Source organism: Dendropsophus ebraccatus, chromosome 5 (genome assembly GCF_027789765.1).
Source record: "Dendropsophus ebraccatus isolate aDenEbr1 chromosome 5, aDenEbr1.pat, whole genome shotgun sequence".
Lineage (NCBI taxonomy): Eukaryota > Metazoa > Chordata > Amphibia > Anura > Hylidae > Dendropsophus > Dendropsophus ebraccatus.
In genome coordinates, this window is record NC_091458.1 from 96,638,025 (window position 1) to 96,652,998 (window position 14,974).

At 44.3% G+C, this 14,974-nt stretch overlaps 1 protein-coding gene across 1 annotated transcript in view; it reads left to right on the forward strand.

Moving 5' to 3' along the window:
* Positions 1-14,974, forward strand: part of MYO16 (myosin XVI) — a 202,436-nt gene that overhangs the window by 24,579 nt on the left and 162,883 nt on the right. The window contains exons 5-8 of the mRNA XM_069972945.1: positions 8,655-8,779; positions 10,200-10,325; positions 10,730-10,805; positions 13,575-13,725. Of these exons, the coding sequence (XP_069829046.1) occupies positions 8,655-8,779; positions 10,200-10,325; positions 10,730-10,805; positions 13,575-13,725 (478 nt within the window). The remainder of the gene's footprint in view (positions 1-8,654; positions 8,780-10,199; positions 10,326-10,729; positions 10,806-13,574; positions 13,726-14,974) is intronic.

The window sequence follows — 14,974 nt, forward strand, 5'->3', positions numbered from 1 at the left end:
AGCACCCATAGGATGGACAAACCTAAGAGACAAAGACAAACAGTACACACTACACAGACAAGCAGGAGGTGCGGCTCTAAACCCGCTCAATCAAGGCTAGTCCTTATCGGTATTAAGCATGTGAACATATATACATCCGTTTACTCATATACATAAAAAGGAGAATTCTATATAAAGGAGCAATCCCCTTAGTCAAATACCTAACTACTACTACTACTATTTTTTTGTTTACCTCCGTTAACTAATCTATTTTACATTACTATCATCATTAGCACGCTTTGCCTTCACAATTTTCTATTTACTGCATGATGCATATGGCACTTTGTAACATATAAAATTTGTCGGCTAAAGCAGGCATCTTACATGTTTTTTCTTTCATATGACACATGCGTGATCCGTGTTGTCTCCCTTTCCTTTTGTTGTGCTGTCTGTCTTGTGTTGTCCTCCATTTTATAAAGAACTTTTTACAAATTTTTATGTGATTATCATGTTTTCATTAATGTTAAATTAATTGTCCAAATAAACTTTATTAATTATTTTCAAAATTTGTGGTTTGGCTCGGATGTCTCTTCTGTATGAAGTTACCTGTAGGAGTGGTGTATATCTTATACATCTTTGAGCATAGAGAGTATTTTTGAAGGATAGATAGCAAAAGTGTTTTGGTTCAACATATCCTATTTAAGGCTATGTTCACACTACGTATTAGACCAGCCGTTCCGTGACCCCGTCCGGGTCACAGAACGGCCGGTCCCTGGCCGGATCATCTCGGCCGGTACTTAAGTACCAGCCGGAAGATCTTTCGGCCGCAGAGCTCTGATGCGGGCGCTTCAGCGCGCGCCCGCATCAGAGCTTACCATAGCACGCAATGAAGCGAGCGGCCGGAGCCGCTCGCTTTACTGTGTGAACTGACAGGTCTTTCTGCGGCGGGAATTCACTGAATTCCGGCCCAGAAAACTGACATGTCAGTTGTTTGCTGCAGCGTATGGGATTCCGGCCGGAGCGTACAATGTGTGTACGCTCCGGCCGGGATCCCATAGAACAACAGGCATTCCACCGCAGTAAAAGTACGGCCGTTGTTGCCATCGGCAACAACGGCCGTACTTTTACGTAGTATGAACATAGCCTAAGGCTGTTCAGCCCACTGTTTGGCATCTGAGCAATATTGTGGTTCTGCCATAGCGAAGGTGTGTTGTTCCTATTTATCCTGTATTTAACCCGTGCATGTTAACCTGACATCCCTTTCTTCTGGTTACTTAACATTGGGCTAAGTCTCCTGCTGCTGACTAGCACCACCTACTAAATCTGTTTTCTGCTACTGACTGTGTGGATAGTACAGCGGGTCAATACTCACTAGGGAACTACACTCCTTCGTTCAAGAGACACTACAAGTATTTAACTGTTTTAGCACGGTTCGTTAAAGATTGGTTAATCACAAACCCGAAGTTTACATTATAGTTTGTCAAACCTGCTGAACCGAATTTTTGAAAAGATCGTTCATCTCTGCTTTCTGCCCCTAGTACTAGCTTATCTACAAGAAATAAATGTACACAAATTCATTAAATTATATAGGACACCTTATATCTTTGACTTTAGCACGCAGTGGTCAAGAAAAGAGGTATAAATGCTGCACTGACCATCTCTCAGTGGAATCCATGAGCACTTTTTAGTTCTTTAGCCAGTACCCCTCTATTGTTGGGGCTTTTATGGTAACTTTACAGAGTATGTTCACACAACGTTTTTTGGGGCAAAAATATAGTTGTATCTTCACCCTTAAAAATGACAGCCATTCAAAAAATACAGCCAAATAAAAATGTTGTATGAACACAGCCTAAAGATGACTATATACCTTCAATAACTGTTGTTCAGCCAAAAGTTATCTCTCCCGTCCTTCCCATACACACAAATGCTCAGCATGGCCAAATGTTGCTATGTTCTTTATGGGGTAGGATAAGCCATAGTCAGTTCAGTTCTGGTGGCTTACCTCTTTGAGAAACTCCCTGCCAGCATCGGATATTAATCAGTATAAAGTGCCTGACCCCTTGATATACGACTAGGAATTATTATAAGCAAAAATTTTGTTGGGGGGCCCCCCCATTTTTTTCCCCCCAAATATATCCCATACAGCGATCTATACAGGTGGCTACTTACTGTAGCAGACTTAGCACCTACCCCTCCTCACTCCTGGCTGTGTGGCTCAGCATCCTCCTCTGTTTTGCATGTGATGGTCACTACAGGCTGCAGTCCAGAGGAAGATTCCAGGCCCTAGAGACAGGATGGGGAGGGGTGTATTCCCACTCGGGGTGTATTCCCACTTTGTGTTTATGTTAATAATGCAATGCGAGAACACAGCACTTCAGTACTTTCTGTGCTCTCTTGCCCCCTGTGTTAGCCCCCACAGCAGCATATGCAGATGTGAATCGCTGAAGGAACCTGGACTTGCAAGTCTAAGTCCCATCTGCAGTTCCCAACCATGTACACTACCTGAAGCAGTAAGGAGCAACCAGAAAGTACTTAAAGGCTGTGTAGAATATATAGCGGATATGGTACATGTGAACATACCATAAGGATTAAAATACACAGCTGTGTGCAGACCATGATATGGCATATATAGCCTGTGTGCAGCATATGACATACATAGGATATACACCATATGCTGCACACAGGCTATATATCATCCACTGCTCTCAGGCTATACTGTATATCATATGCTGCACACAGACTATATACAGTATATACCATATGCTGCACACAGGCTATATGTCATATGCTGCACATAGAATATATACAGTATATACCATATGCTGCACACAGACTATATACAGTATATACCATATGCTGTGCACAGGCTATATGTCATATGCTGCACACAGACTATATACAGTATATACCATATGCTGCACACAGGCTATATCTCATACACTGCTCACAGACTATATATCATCCACTGCTCTCAGGCTATATATCATACACTGCACACAGACTATATACAGTATATACCATATGCTGCACACAGACTATATACAGTATATACCATATGCTGCACACAGGATATATACAGTATATATTATATGCTGCACACAGACTATATACAGTATACACCATATGCTGCACACAGACTATATACAGTATATACCATACACTGCACACAGGCTATATACAGTACATACCACATGCTGCACACAGACTATATACAGTATATACCATACTCTGCACACAGACTATATACAGTATATACCATACACTGCACACAGACTATATACAGTATATACCATATGCTGCACACAGACTATATACAGTATATACCATATGCTGCACACAGACTATATACAGTACATACCATATGCTGCACACAGACTATATACAGTATATACCATATGCTGCACACAGACTATATACAGTATATACTATATGCTGCACACAGACTATATACAGTATATACCATATGCTGCACACAGGCTATATACAGTATATACCACATGCTGCACACAGGCTATATACAGTATATACCACATGCTGCACACAGACTATATACAGTATATACCATATGCTGCACACAGCCTATATACAGTATATACCATATGCTGCACACAGACTATATACAGTACATACCATATGCTGCACAGAGACTATATACAGTACATACCATATGCTGCACACAGACTATATACAGTACATACCATATGCTGCACAGAGACTATATACAGTATATACCATATGCTGCACACAGGCTATATACAGTACATACCATATGCTGCACAGAGACTATATACAGTACATACCATATGCTGCACACAGACTATATACAGTATATACTATATGCTGCACACAGACTATATACAGTATATACCATACACTGCACACAGGCTATATATCATACACTGCACACAGACTATATACAGTATATACCATATGCTGCACGCAGACTACAGAATTATTATTTCATGCAGTTTTGCCACAATTTCAGCTGATACAGTAAAACTCTGCTATTAAAAAGCAGCGTGTGTATTATGGCAAAGAGCAATATTTCCCTTTTCACTTCAGGGTTCCCTACCAAATAGTTTTCTACAAAAAAAACTAAAACAAAGAAAAAACATGTAATTCAGTGACTCACTGAATGTAGGTATGACTGTATGTAGGATCCTCTGCTGTGCTCCCATATAGTAATAATGTGCCCTGTGCCCACATATAGTAATAATATCTCCTGTTGTGCCTCCATATAGTAATAAAGTCCTCATGTTGTGCCCACCTATAGTAATATTGCCCCCTGCTGTGCCATCATATAGTAATAATGTCCAGCCCTGCTGTGCCCCCTGCTGTAATGTGCCCCCATAGTATATACCCCCTGCTCTAATGTGCCTCCATAGTATATGGCCCATGCTCTGATATGTGTCCCCATACATAGTATATACCCCTGTTCTGATATGTGTCTCCATACATAGTATATACCCCCTGCTCTGATATGTAGCCCCATAGTATATGCCCCCTGCTGTAATGTCCCCTTACATAGTATATGCCCCCTGCTCTGATATGTGTCCCCATACATAGTATATACCCCCTGCTCTAATGTGCCCCCATAGTATATACCACCTTCTCGAATGTGCCCCCATAGTATATGCCCCCTGCTCTGATATGTGACCCCATACATAGTACAGTATATGCCCCCTGCTGTAATGTCCCCATACATAGTATATACCCCCTGCTCTGATATGTGTCCCCATACATAGTATATACCCCACGCTGTAATGTCCTCCATAGTATATATACCCCTGCTGTAATGTCCTCCATAGTATATACCCCTGCTGTAATGTCCCCCATGGTATATATACCCCTGCTGTAATGTCCCCCATGGTATATATACCCCTGCTGTAATGTCCTCCATAGTAAATATACCCCATTCACTCATACTCACCTGATCTGGGCGGGGGATGGGTCTTCTCTCTTCTCTCCTGGTTCCTTCAGCCTGGCAGCCGCTGTGACAGATCGTCCAGCAGGCTCTGTGACGTCACCTCCCTGCTGCAGCTGGAGAAATCAGGTTTCCTACCACTTGAGGTCCCGTCGGAGCGCTGTCCTCTCCTCAGTGCCCCCTTCCCCTCGGCACTGACAGGTTACCTGCATGGTGTATCCTGGGTGCTGGGTGCTGGAGGCCGGCACTCCAGCAACCAGTACTACTGAGCGGCACCCCCCACCTGGCAGTAGTACTAGGTACTGGGGTGCCGCTTTGCTTGATGCCCGCTCTTCTCATCAAACAGACGTGATGGAGGAAGGAAGGAGGCCGGGGACTTAATTTGGGGACCGCTACTGTCCAGTGTCGGACTGGGGCACCTGGGGCCCACCAGTATAGAACCAGTGAAATGTGACATGCTGACCCGCTCCTTTCCTGGATTCATCTGTATCTGTGACAAATCCCTTGTAAATAACATTTTCAGTCGAACTAAAACTCAGGGTATGCTGGGAGTTGTAGTCTCTGAATAAATCACTGTGTGCAGAGTGTCCTGGTGGCTGCAGTCTGTGGGTGACTACCATCAGCCCTGAAGGTCCAGCAATACATCTGTCTACAGTTATGAGAGGATTGTACTGCTGTACTACAACTCCCAGCATATCCTGAGGGCTGCAGACTGTCAGTACATGCTGGGAGTTGTAGTGCCTGCAGCTGTTGTAGTTGGGTCCTATACACTGGATGCTTTGTGGCAGATCAGAATACATAGATCTGTGGGGGCTCAGTGTAGGGAAGTGACCCCAGAACATCACTAATAGGGGACAGAACAAAAACATCTCCCCCTATCCCCTATTAGTGATGTTCTAGGGTCACTTCCCTACACTGAGCCCCCACAGATCTATGTATACTTATATGCCACAAAGCATCCAGTGTATAATGCACCCAGGACCCAACTACAATAGCTGCAGGCACTACAACTCCCAGCATTTACTGACAGTCTGCAGCCCTCAGCATACGCTGGGAGTTGTAGTGCCTGCAGCTCTTGTAGTTGGGTCCTAGTTTAAAAATTTGTGCTAGTGTACTGTAGTGACCCCGGGGCTGTGTCAGTACACTACCGCAAACGATACACTGACCCATTAAGACCCCAATGATACACAGGCTCTGCACACTATAGAAGTGATTATAGTGCAGTTACTAATGACTCACAGGTGACGTCTTCTCCTATTGCCGTCGCTCACACTTCGCTTTCTTCTCCATCGGGAGCAGCCATCATGAAGACTTCTCCGACCACAACTCATCTGCAGGCTGGCAGCTGGGGGTGACTGGGGAAGGGAGGCAGATGAGGGTGACTGGGGAAGGGAGGCAGCTGGGGGTGACTGGGGAAGGGAGGCAGCTGGGGGTGACTGGGGAAGGGAGGCAGCTGAGGGTGACTGGGGAAGGGAGGCAGCTGGGGGTGACTGGGGAAGGGAGGCAGCTGGGGGTGACTGGGGAAGGGAGGCAGCTGGGGGTGACTGGGGAAGGGAGGCAGGGATAGCAGCTGGGGCAACAGGGGGAGGGGAAGAAGCTGGGGGGCAGGGAGAGCAGCTGGGGCGACCAGGGGAGGGGGAGAACCTGGGGAACAGGGGGAGCAGCTGGGGCAACCGGGGTAGGGGGAGAACCTGGGGAACAGGGGGAGCAGCTGGGGTGACAGGGGGAGAAGATGGGAGGGCAGCTGGGGTTGCAGGGGGAGGGGGAGAAGCTGGGGTGACAGGAGGAGAAGATGGGAGGGCAGCTGGGGTTGCAGGAGGAGAAGATGGGGGGCGTCTGGGGTTGCAGGGGGAGAAGATGGGGGGCGGCTGTGGTTACAGAGGGAGAAGATGGGGGGCGGCTGGGGTTGCAGGGGGAGACGATGGGAGGGCAGCTGGGGTTGCAGGGGGAGAAGATGGGAGGGCAGCTGGGGTTGCAGGGGGAAAAGATGGGGGGCGGCTGGGGTTGCAGGGGAAGAATATGGGGGGCGGCTGGGGTTGCAGGGGGAGAAGAAGGGAGGGCGGCTGGGGTTGCAGGGGGAGAAGATGGGAGGGCGGCTGGGGTTGCAGGGGGAGAAGATGGGAGGGCGGCTGGGGTTGCAGGGGGGAGAAGATGGGGGTGGCTGGGGTTGCAGGGGGGAGAAGATGGGAGGGCGGCTGGGGTTGCAGGGGGAGAAGATGGGGGGCGGCTGGGGTTGCAGGGGGAGAAGATGGGAGGGCGGCTGGGGTTGCAGGGGGAGAAGATGGGGGGCGGCTGGGGTTGCAGGGGGAGAAGATGGGAGGGCGGCTGGGGTTGCAGGGGCAGAAGATCGGGGGGCTGGGGGAGAAGATTGGGTAAACTGGGGTGGCAGGGGGAGAGAATGGGTGGGGGCAGCTGAGGTGACAGGCAGGGAGGGAAGAGGGAGCGGTCGGGGGGCTGAGGGATCAGCTGGGTGACAGGGGGACTAGCCGGGGGTCCGGGGGATTAGCCGACTGGCAGGGGGACCAGCCGGGGGATCAGCAGGGCGGCAGGTACAGAGGCAGGCTGGAAAGGTCTCCCCCATGCAGGGCCGGCGTGAGCTTCCGGTACAGACAGGCCGGAAGCTCACAGTGCAGCCCCGCGATGCCCGAACTTCTTCCCTGCTCAGCAGCGTGCGTGTGACGTCATCACGCCGCTGCCAAACAGGAGAGAGGTTCGGGCATTGCGGGGCTGCACTGTGAGCTTCCGGCCTGTCTGTACCGGAAGCTCACGCCGGCCCTGCATGGGGGAGACCTTTCCAGCCTGTCTATGTACCTGCCTGATCCCCTGGCCGACCCATCGACCCCCAAACCGCCCGGGCGCGGAGGGGTTTAAAAAAAAAAAATAGCTCCGGAACTCCCCTTCCGGGTTTCAGCTGGTGGGGGCCCCCTAGTGGTGGAGGCCCAGGGGCACGTGCCCCTTGTGCCCCCCCTTTAATCCGGCCGTGATTATAAGCCAGAATTTTCTCCCAAAGAAAGCATTACCCATCTGTGAATAGCTGTTTCAGGGTGCCTGACCCTTGTCAGTACAGAACAGTTATCTGGTTGGCCAGAAAAGTGGCCTTTGTATTTGGACTGAGGGAATTGAAGCAAATGTACCATCAGGTACATTCATTTTAAGTGTAGCATATCAATAGAATGGCGCCAACGTGGGAAAGCCAGTGCCGTGGTCCTTTTTTTTGAACCGCAGCCCGGTTCCCATGCATGGGGCTGAAGCACTGGAGGAGGCCAGCCTGCTCACAGTAGAAGAAAACCATTGGCCCTCTGTGATGCGGCTCTTTTAGAATCAATGGAGCCACGTCAGGGTTAGGGGTTTCCTCCCACTGGGTGAAGGCGGGCTCGCCTCCAGTGCTTCAGCCCTGGATGGTGCCCGGTAGTAGACCAGTGCGGTGCACGGTAACTAAGCTGCTGTTCAAAAAAAGTGCAGCTGCACCAGCTTTCCCGTGACGGCGCCATTCTATTGATATGTACCTGTTGTAACATTCGCTTTAAGTTCCTCTTTTAGTAGAGCGCCAAGTCGGTTACTGGCATCTCGTTGGCTGTGCAATGCTCCATTGGGGAAAAAAACATGTAAAGTAGCTCATTTTGTCTAGTAGGTGATAGGATACCAACAAGCACAGCGCAGTCAGCATACATTTATTTCTTCTCATTCTTGTTTACATAGAATTATTCCCATCCTTCTCTTTAAAGTGCTCTGTCCTTGTTTCCCTGTGTAGGTGTTGATCTAACCTCCCTACAACAGATAAGGACTCAGAGAGCAGCCTTGATGTTATCTGATGTGAAACAGCTGCTAGCAGCCGGTGGAAGTGTTAATGAGAAAAATGATGATGGGGTTACGCTTGTGAGTATTTCTATACGTAATTGGTATAAATGAAGATTCATCCTGAAGCCTAATAGTCATCAAATGGGTTCTCCTAGAAAGTGAAATATATTCTGCAGCGAATGCATGAAATAGCTCCCACACATCATTTCACTACAAAGTTGAAAAAGGAATGACCTGTGTGATTTAACCAAGCTGCGAGGTACAAAGTATTATTTTCTCTATGTGTCTACCTACAGAGTTGCTTTACAGTGCAGAGCCAGGGACAGCTGTTATTGGTATTTTAACTAACTAGCATGTGGAGGATAAGCATCTGTTCTTTCTACGCAAACAGACTGTGGATGAAATAAAGACGAAAGAAAGAAATGTTCTATTTATAACGTGTGAGGTCGACATTCCTCTCACATTTGCTGTCTGCTACAGTCACACCTTTTACTTGCTCGTGATCACAGGCCTGTTGCATTCTACATATATTGCATTTGAGCTCAACCTTTTGTATTTCTCTTGCAGTAATATACAATGTGACATGGATGCTGAATGTATAGATTCAAATTCTATTTTCACAAATTAGCTGAAGAGGGAGTCCAATCATTAAATGATCCATGTCATGAACCAAATACATAGATATATGCTTGGTATGAGCCCCTGGAAAGGAGTTACAGTTCCGGCATTCTTATATACTTACAGCTGTTCCTGGACAACTTTAACAGAATGTTTTCCACCGAGCATGCCTTAGGTGCTATGAATTCCATATCTTTATCCTCCGCCAGGCCAGCAGTCATAAAGTTAACAGCAGTCATTTATTAAAGTGAATGTACCATCAGTACTCACTGTTAATGTATACTTGATAAAGACTCATTGAGAGTCGAAACGTCGTATTGCTTGTGAGCATAATAAAGTTCTGAAGGCTCTTTGGAAGATTGAATAGTAAAGACATGTGTCCAAGCAACTGGGTACAAAAGGTGCACTAACAAGCTACATTGCCTCGGCCAGGGCTCTTAAATAAAGGGTTAGGGCAGGATACAGAATTTTTGCCTAAGGTGTAAGAAAGTCCAACTGTAAAGTCCAAATGAACAATGTCCTGTTGCATGTATGGTGGAATTATTTCAAGGTAGGGGCTCCAGGTAACGGATTATATAAATGGAAAGGCATAAGAAGCTGGTTGGTGGGTTTTCACAGCTGGCAACCCCACCAATTGTGAACAAAAACACAATTGCCCCTGAGATAAAAAGAGCGTGCACCGTGCCTGCACAGCCGCTACATCCTGCACATCATTTTTTCTCTATGAGGCGGCCTAATACTATTACCGATAACAGGTTGAGAGGCCACATAATCCCTATCAGCCAGCCAGCTAAAAGGGAAGCACTGATCAGTTCCCTACACCTATATCATAAGTGGTATGTATTGTGTTTGTTTTATAGCTGTAACATTTTATCCACAGCTTCACATTGCTTCAGCCTGTGGCTTTAAAGAAGTGACCCGTCAGTTACTGGACCACAGTGCAGACCCAGATGCCACAGATAACCTGTACTGGACTCCACTTCATTTAGCTGCAAAATACGGGCAGGTAATAAAACTATGTAGCAAATTTACACACAGTATTTTTATTGCATAATGACAAACCAGTAAGCTTTGTGCACAAAGGGACTGCCTGCTGCTCAGCAGTCCGAACAGCAACCTGCATGACAGGGTTGTGTCAGGAAGCTGCCCTTAATTTTAATGGGGAAAATGATGTAGCTTCTTTTTCCATGCAGTAACACGCCTCCCAAATCATTGCAGTGTCCACATCAATATCAATCACCCATGTAGACATTTATATGGGAAAAAACTGTTCAGCACAATAAAAATAAACTACAACTGTGTAAATGCAACTTTTCTAGAAAATGCATCCTTCTTTGGTAGTACTGCTAATAAAAAAAGAATCAATCACAACGTTTTTGGATCTTTACAAATTGTATATATTTTTTACAGACAAATATTGTGAAACTCCTCCTTGTTCATCAAGCAAATCCTAACATTCTGAATTGTAATGGAGATAAACCTTCAGGTAAGTTTTTTTTATTAAAGATGAGACTTTTTCCAGTAATCTGACATCCACTGGACCAGGGATGCGGAACCTTCAGCCCTCCAGCTGTTGCAAAACTACAATTCTCATCATGCCTGGACAGCCAAAGTGAAAGCTTTGGCTGTCCAGGCATGATGGGAATTGTAGTTTTGTAACAGCTGGAGGGCCAAAGGTTCCCCATCCCTGCTCTAAAAGGTGCAGCTTTCTTATCTTCTGCACTGTAGGCTACTGCTGAACATTAGGATCATCTATCCATGATATTTTTCTGGACGTTTTTTCAGGAAAATAATTGTGATTTTTTTTTTGTAGTGACATAGTGATACCCTTCTATTGGTACACAGAATGCATTGGTTGAATGACTAAACATATTCCCAATTAAAATACTGATCAATATTGGTAAAGGAAAACTGTAAATTATTCTAATTATTCCTTTCAAACAAGCAACAATGTTCCATTAACAACTGGGAGTATAAAGATCAGACCCCCCGCGATCTCCTACTTTTTCCCTATGCTGTGGATATGAGAAAAGTTGATTTTTCACAGAATACCCCTTCAAGGGCGGTATTACACAGCCTTACTCCTGCCCAATATGAACATGAGTCTCCTAGACAACCTTGCTGCACCTTTATATTTATCATTCGTTGACTGAACATATCCTCTTACACAGAATGATGTGCAGCTGAAAAATTATTTTTAGACTTTTCAAACTTTGTGATCAGCTGACAAATAAGCGTTTTCTTATTCATCAGCTGATCACTATGCCTAGTACACAAGGTAATTATTGGCCAGGTCAGCTAATAATTATCGGCTTCTGTAATAGGCCCATTAGACATGTTTTATGAGCCATCATAGATCTGCATATGACCTGTACTATACATCCACTTGCCTCTAATTTTGTATGTAGCATAAAATGGTAACATGATCAGTTAAGTGGAGTCTGAAGGAGACAGCGCTCTGTAAATTGCTATATAGATTCCATACACAGGGCTCTGCTGAGGGCATGAACGTTACTTTTCTGATAGTTGCTTACTAATGTTCTTCAGAACTAGAGATTGTCATCCAGGGACCAAATTTAAACAGCAAGTATGCTACAAAGTTAGTTGAAGCAATTTAAAGTGTGACCGTCGTTATAACTTTCAAGATCTAAATTATCAGAGGATTTAAAATAAAGCGTGTTTTCCATTTATCTTTTTTCTTTTTTTTTAATCATGCTGTAGATTTTTAGTTTTGTTCTGGTTTAAAAAAAGAGACTAAACACATGAAGTCTGACCAGTACAGAGAGTCACAGCTCAACGTGTCCATCAATCACATGACTGCTTTCTCTGTGAGCGCAATTGACCTGGGAAACATTGGACTTCCTGTGTTTAGTCTAAGTTTAGTTTAGACTAAGCACAGGAAGTGCCGTACTTTCCATGATAACTTTAAAAAAAAAAATACTGTAAATTGTAAACTTGCTTTATTTCACATCTACTGTTGATTTAGATTTTGAAAGTTATAACAACAGGTACACTCTTAATGTTTCTTTCAAGGAACCTTTGATTTCTTTCACATTTTAGAAATCACTAAGCAAAATATAAATTCCCTATTTCTCATAATACTCCATGCTCTGCAGTGGGGATTGTTACAAAGCAAGGTTACATAAATTTCTAGTTTAATTTTGCCCCAGATGGGGACTAAAGCCTATATGTTAATACACTAAAATATGGTCAATACCAGCCAATAACAAAACACGGAAAACAAAGAAGCTTTTCAGTCCAATTACTAATGACAAAATGTATGGTGGGGCATTAAGAAGACGCTTATTACAGTTGGAGGGAAGGATTTCACAGCCGATACCCTGCCCCTTCCATTTCCCTACGTCTTTATTAGTCCCAAAATGAGGTTGGGAGGGCAGAAATGAAATGGGACATTTAGAACCACATCTCACCGATAAGTATAATATTTTCTTTATCTGTACCATGTGCTAAAGATTTGTTACATATCTGTTGAGACTTCACCTATCCTAAAAGTTTTTTACGCTACCCGGTTATTTGATTGGTCAGTCTTATACAGGCAAATTTATCTGACAGATTTTGGAAGCCAAAACCAGGAATGGATTTGAAAAGAGGAGAAATCTCAGTCTTTCCTTTATGACCCATTCCCTGTTTATGGTCTGTTCCTGGCTTTGGCTTCAAAAATCTGTCAGATAAATCTGCCTGTGTAAACGCACCATTGGGGTCCATTTACACAGAAAGATTATCTGACAGATTATCTGACAAAGATTTGAAGCCAAAGCCAGGAATGGATTTGAAAAGTGGAGAAATCTCAGGCTTTTCTTTATAACCTGATCTCTGTTTATAGTCTGTTTCTGCCTTTGGCTTTAAATCTTTGGCAGATATATGGTTATTTCAGTACCTGCCTTATGTTTTTTGTTTTTTTTTACAATGCTGGTTTAAAATTTCTTGCTATTTAAGCATCAGCATTACCGCACATAATATTGCTTGATCACACTTCATTGTCAGTAATTGAACCGCAATGGTTTAAGTTGGTTTCCTAGTTGTGTTATTCATACATAGTATGAATGTGAAGTAGTGATGTTGAAAATACTGCACCACTCCCTCAACATAAAAGCCAATGCAAAAGCAACATACAAGCAACTTTGCAGTTTTGTTGTAATTTGCCGTAACATTTTTGTGTTGAAGAAGCAGTAAATATTTTTCCCTTGAATCTTACATACATGCATTGCCCTAACTATTTAATATCTATTCACAGACATAGCTGCGACAGAGTTCATGCAAGACATGCTGCTAGAAGCTGAAGATCTCGCAGAAGAAAAAAATAAAAATCCTTCCTACTACCCAGTGTTCCAGGATGAACAATATGAAGAGATCTTACAGGATCTTCCTCTGGCTGCCAGTAAGCTGTAAGTCATGACTTTAGTCAATGTATAGCCATGGGTTGGAGAACATTTTAATATCTATCTGCAGACATACAGATAAATTATTGTCAGGCTTCAATCCAATTTTTTGGCATAATGGAAAAAACTGAACTACAATGACCAGAGGTATGTAGAAAATTGATGACGTAAGGAAGTAGAAGGAAGCCGGCACTACTTGCAGTGAGCTCCTGTAGAGGTATAGGACTAAGTGAAATAATGATATGATGTCCTGCAACATAGGCAAATTGAGGACTGCAGACAGCTGGATACAGGTACTGGTACTGAAAAGACTGTGAAGAAATAGAGTCCGGCACTCACCAAAAATTTTTCCAAATAACACAGCTAGTTTATTAAGATCATCAGGGCTAAAGTGAGGAAAGGGGATTGATGGTGGGCAGGCATGTTCCCGGAGCTCTATCACAAGAATAGGTAAGAGCATTCCAAAGTTATTAAAATATAAAGTGACATGTCATATTTGAAAAATGTGGCTGTTTCATAAGTTCCAAAACTGGTGTGTGTCCTTAGGGTTAAAGAGGTTTTACATTCTATATGCCTAATAGTGCTATAAAAAAAGCCCCACACGTGCAGCTGTCAATGGCTCCTCCCCACAAATTTCCTGATTCCTGGTGACATCACAAGCAGTGTTCTCCCTCTGTAGGTTCTCATGTGAAAAATGAGGTTCTCATGGGAAAAAGGCATCACCAAGAATGAGGAAGTGGTGTCAAATGGGGACACAAGTAGTAGTGAAAAATGGTGAACCTGGACCATTAAAACAGGATGAGGGGTAGTTTAGTGTCACTTTACCAGGCATACATAATCTTTCTATACATTTTCCCTGGACTACCCTTTTAAGAATGACAGCTGTGAAGTGGAGAGTCATACTGTATTTTTGGTCCCCTACACACACATACACACACACACACACGCACACGCACACGCACGCACACACACACACACACACACACACACACACACACGCACGCACACACACACACACACACACACACACACTAACACCCATTCCACTCACACACCCAACCACCCACCCACCATCTTCTAATTTACATGCAAAATAAACCAAGATTATATATTAAATGGAAACTATCAACAAGTAAGAAAACTCTAACCTGCTGTTATGGTACCATAGCACATTGAACACTGAGAATGAAGGTAATTTTCTTACCTTTTTCCACAGTGCCATTTTCGCTAACTCTTCAGTTTAATCTAAATGTAA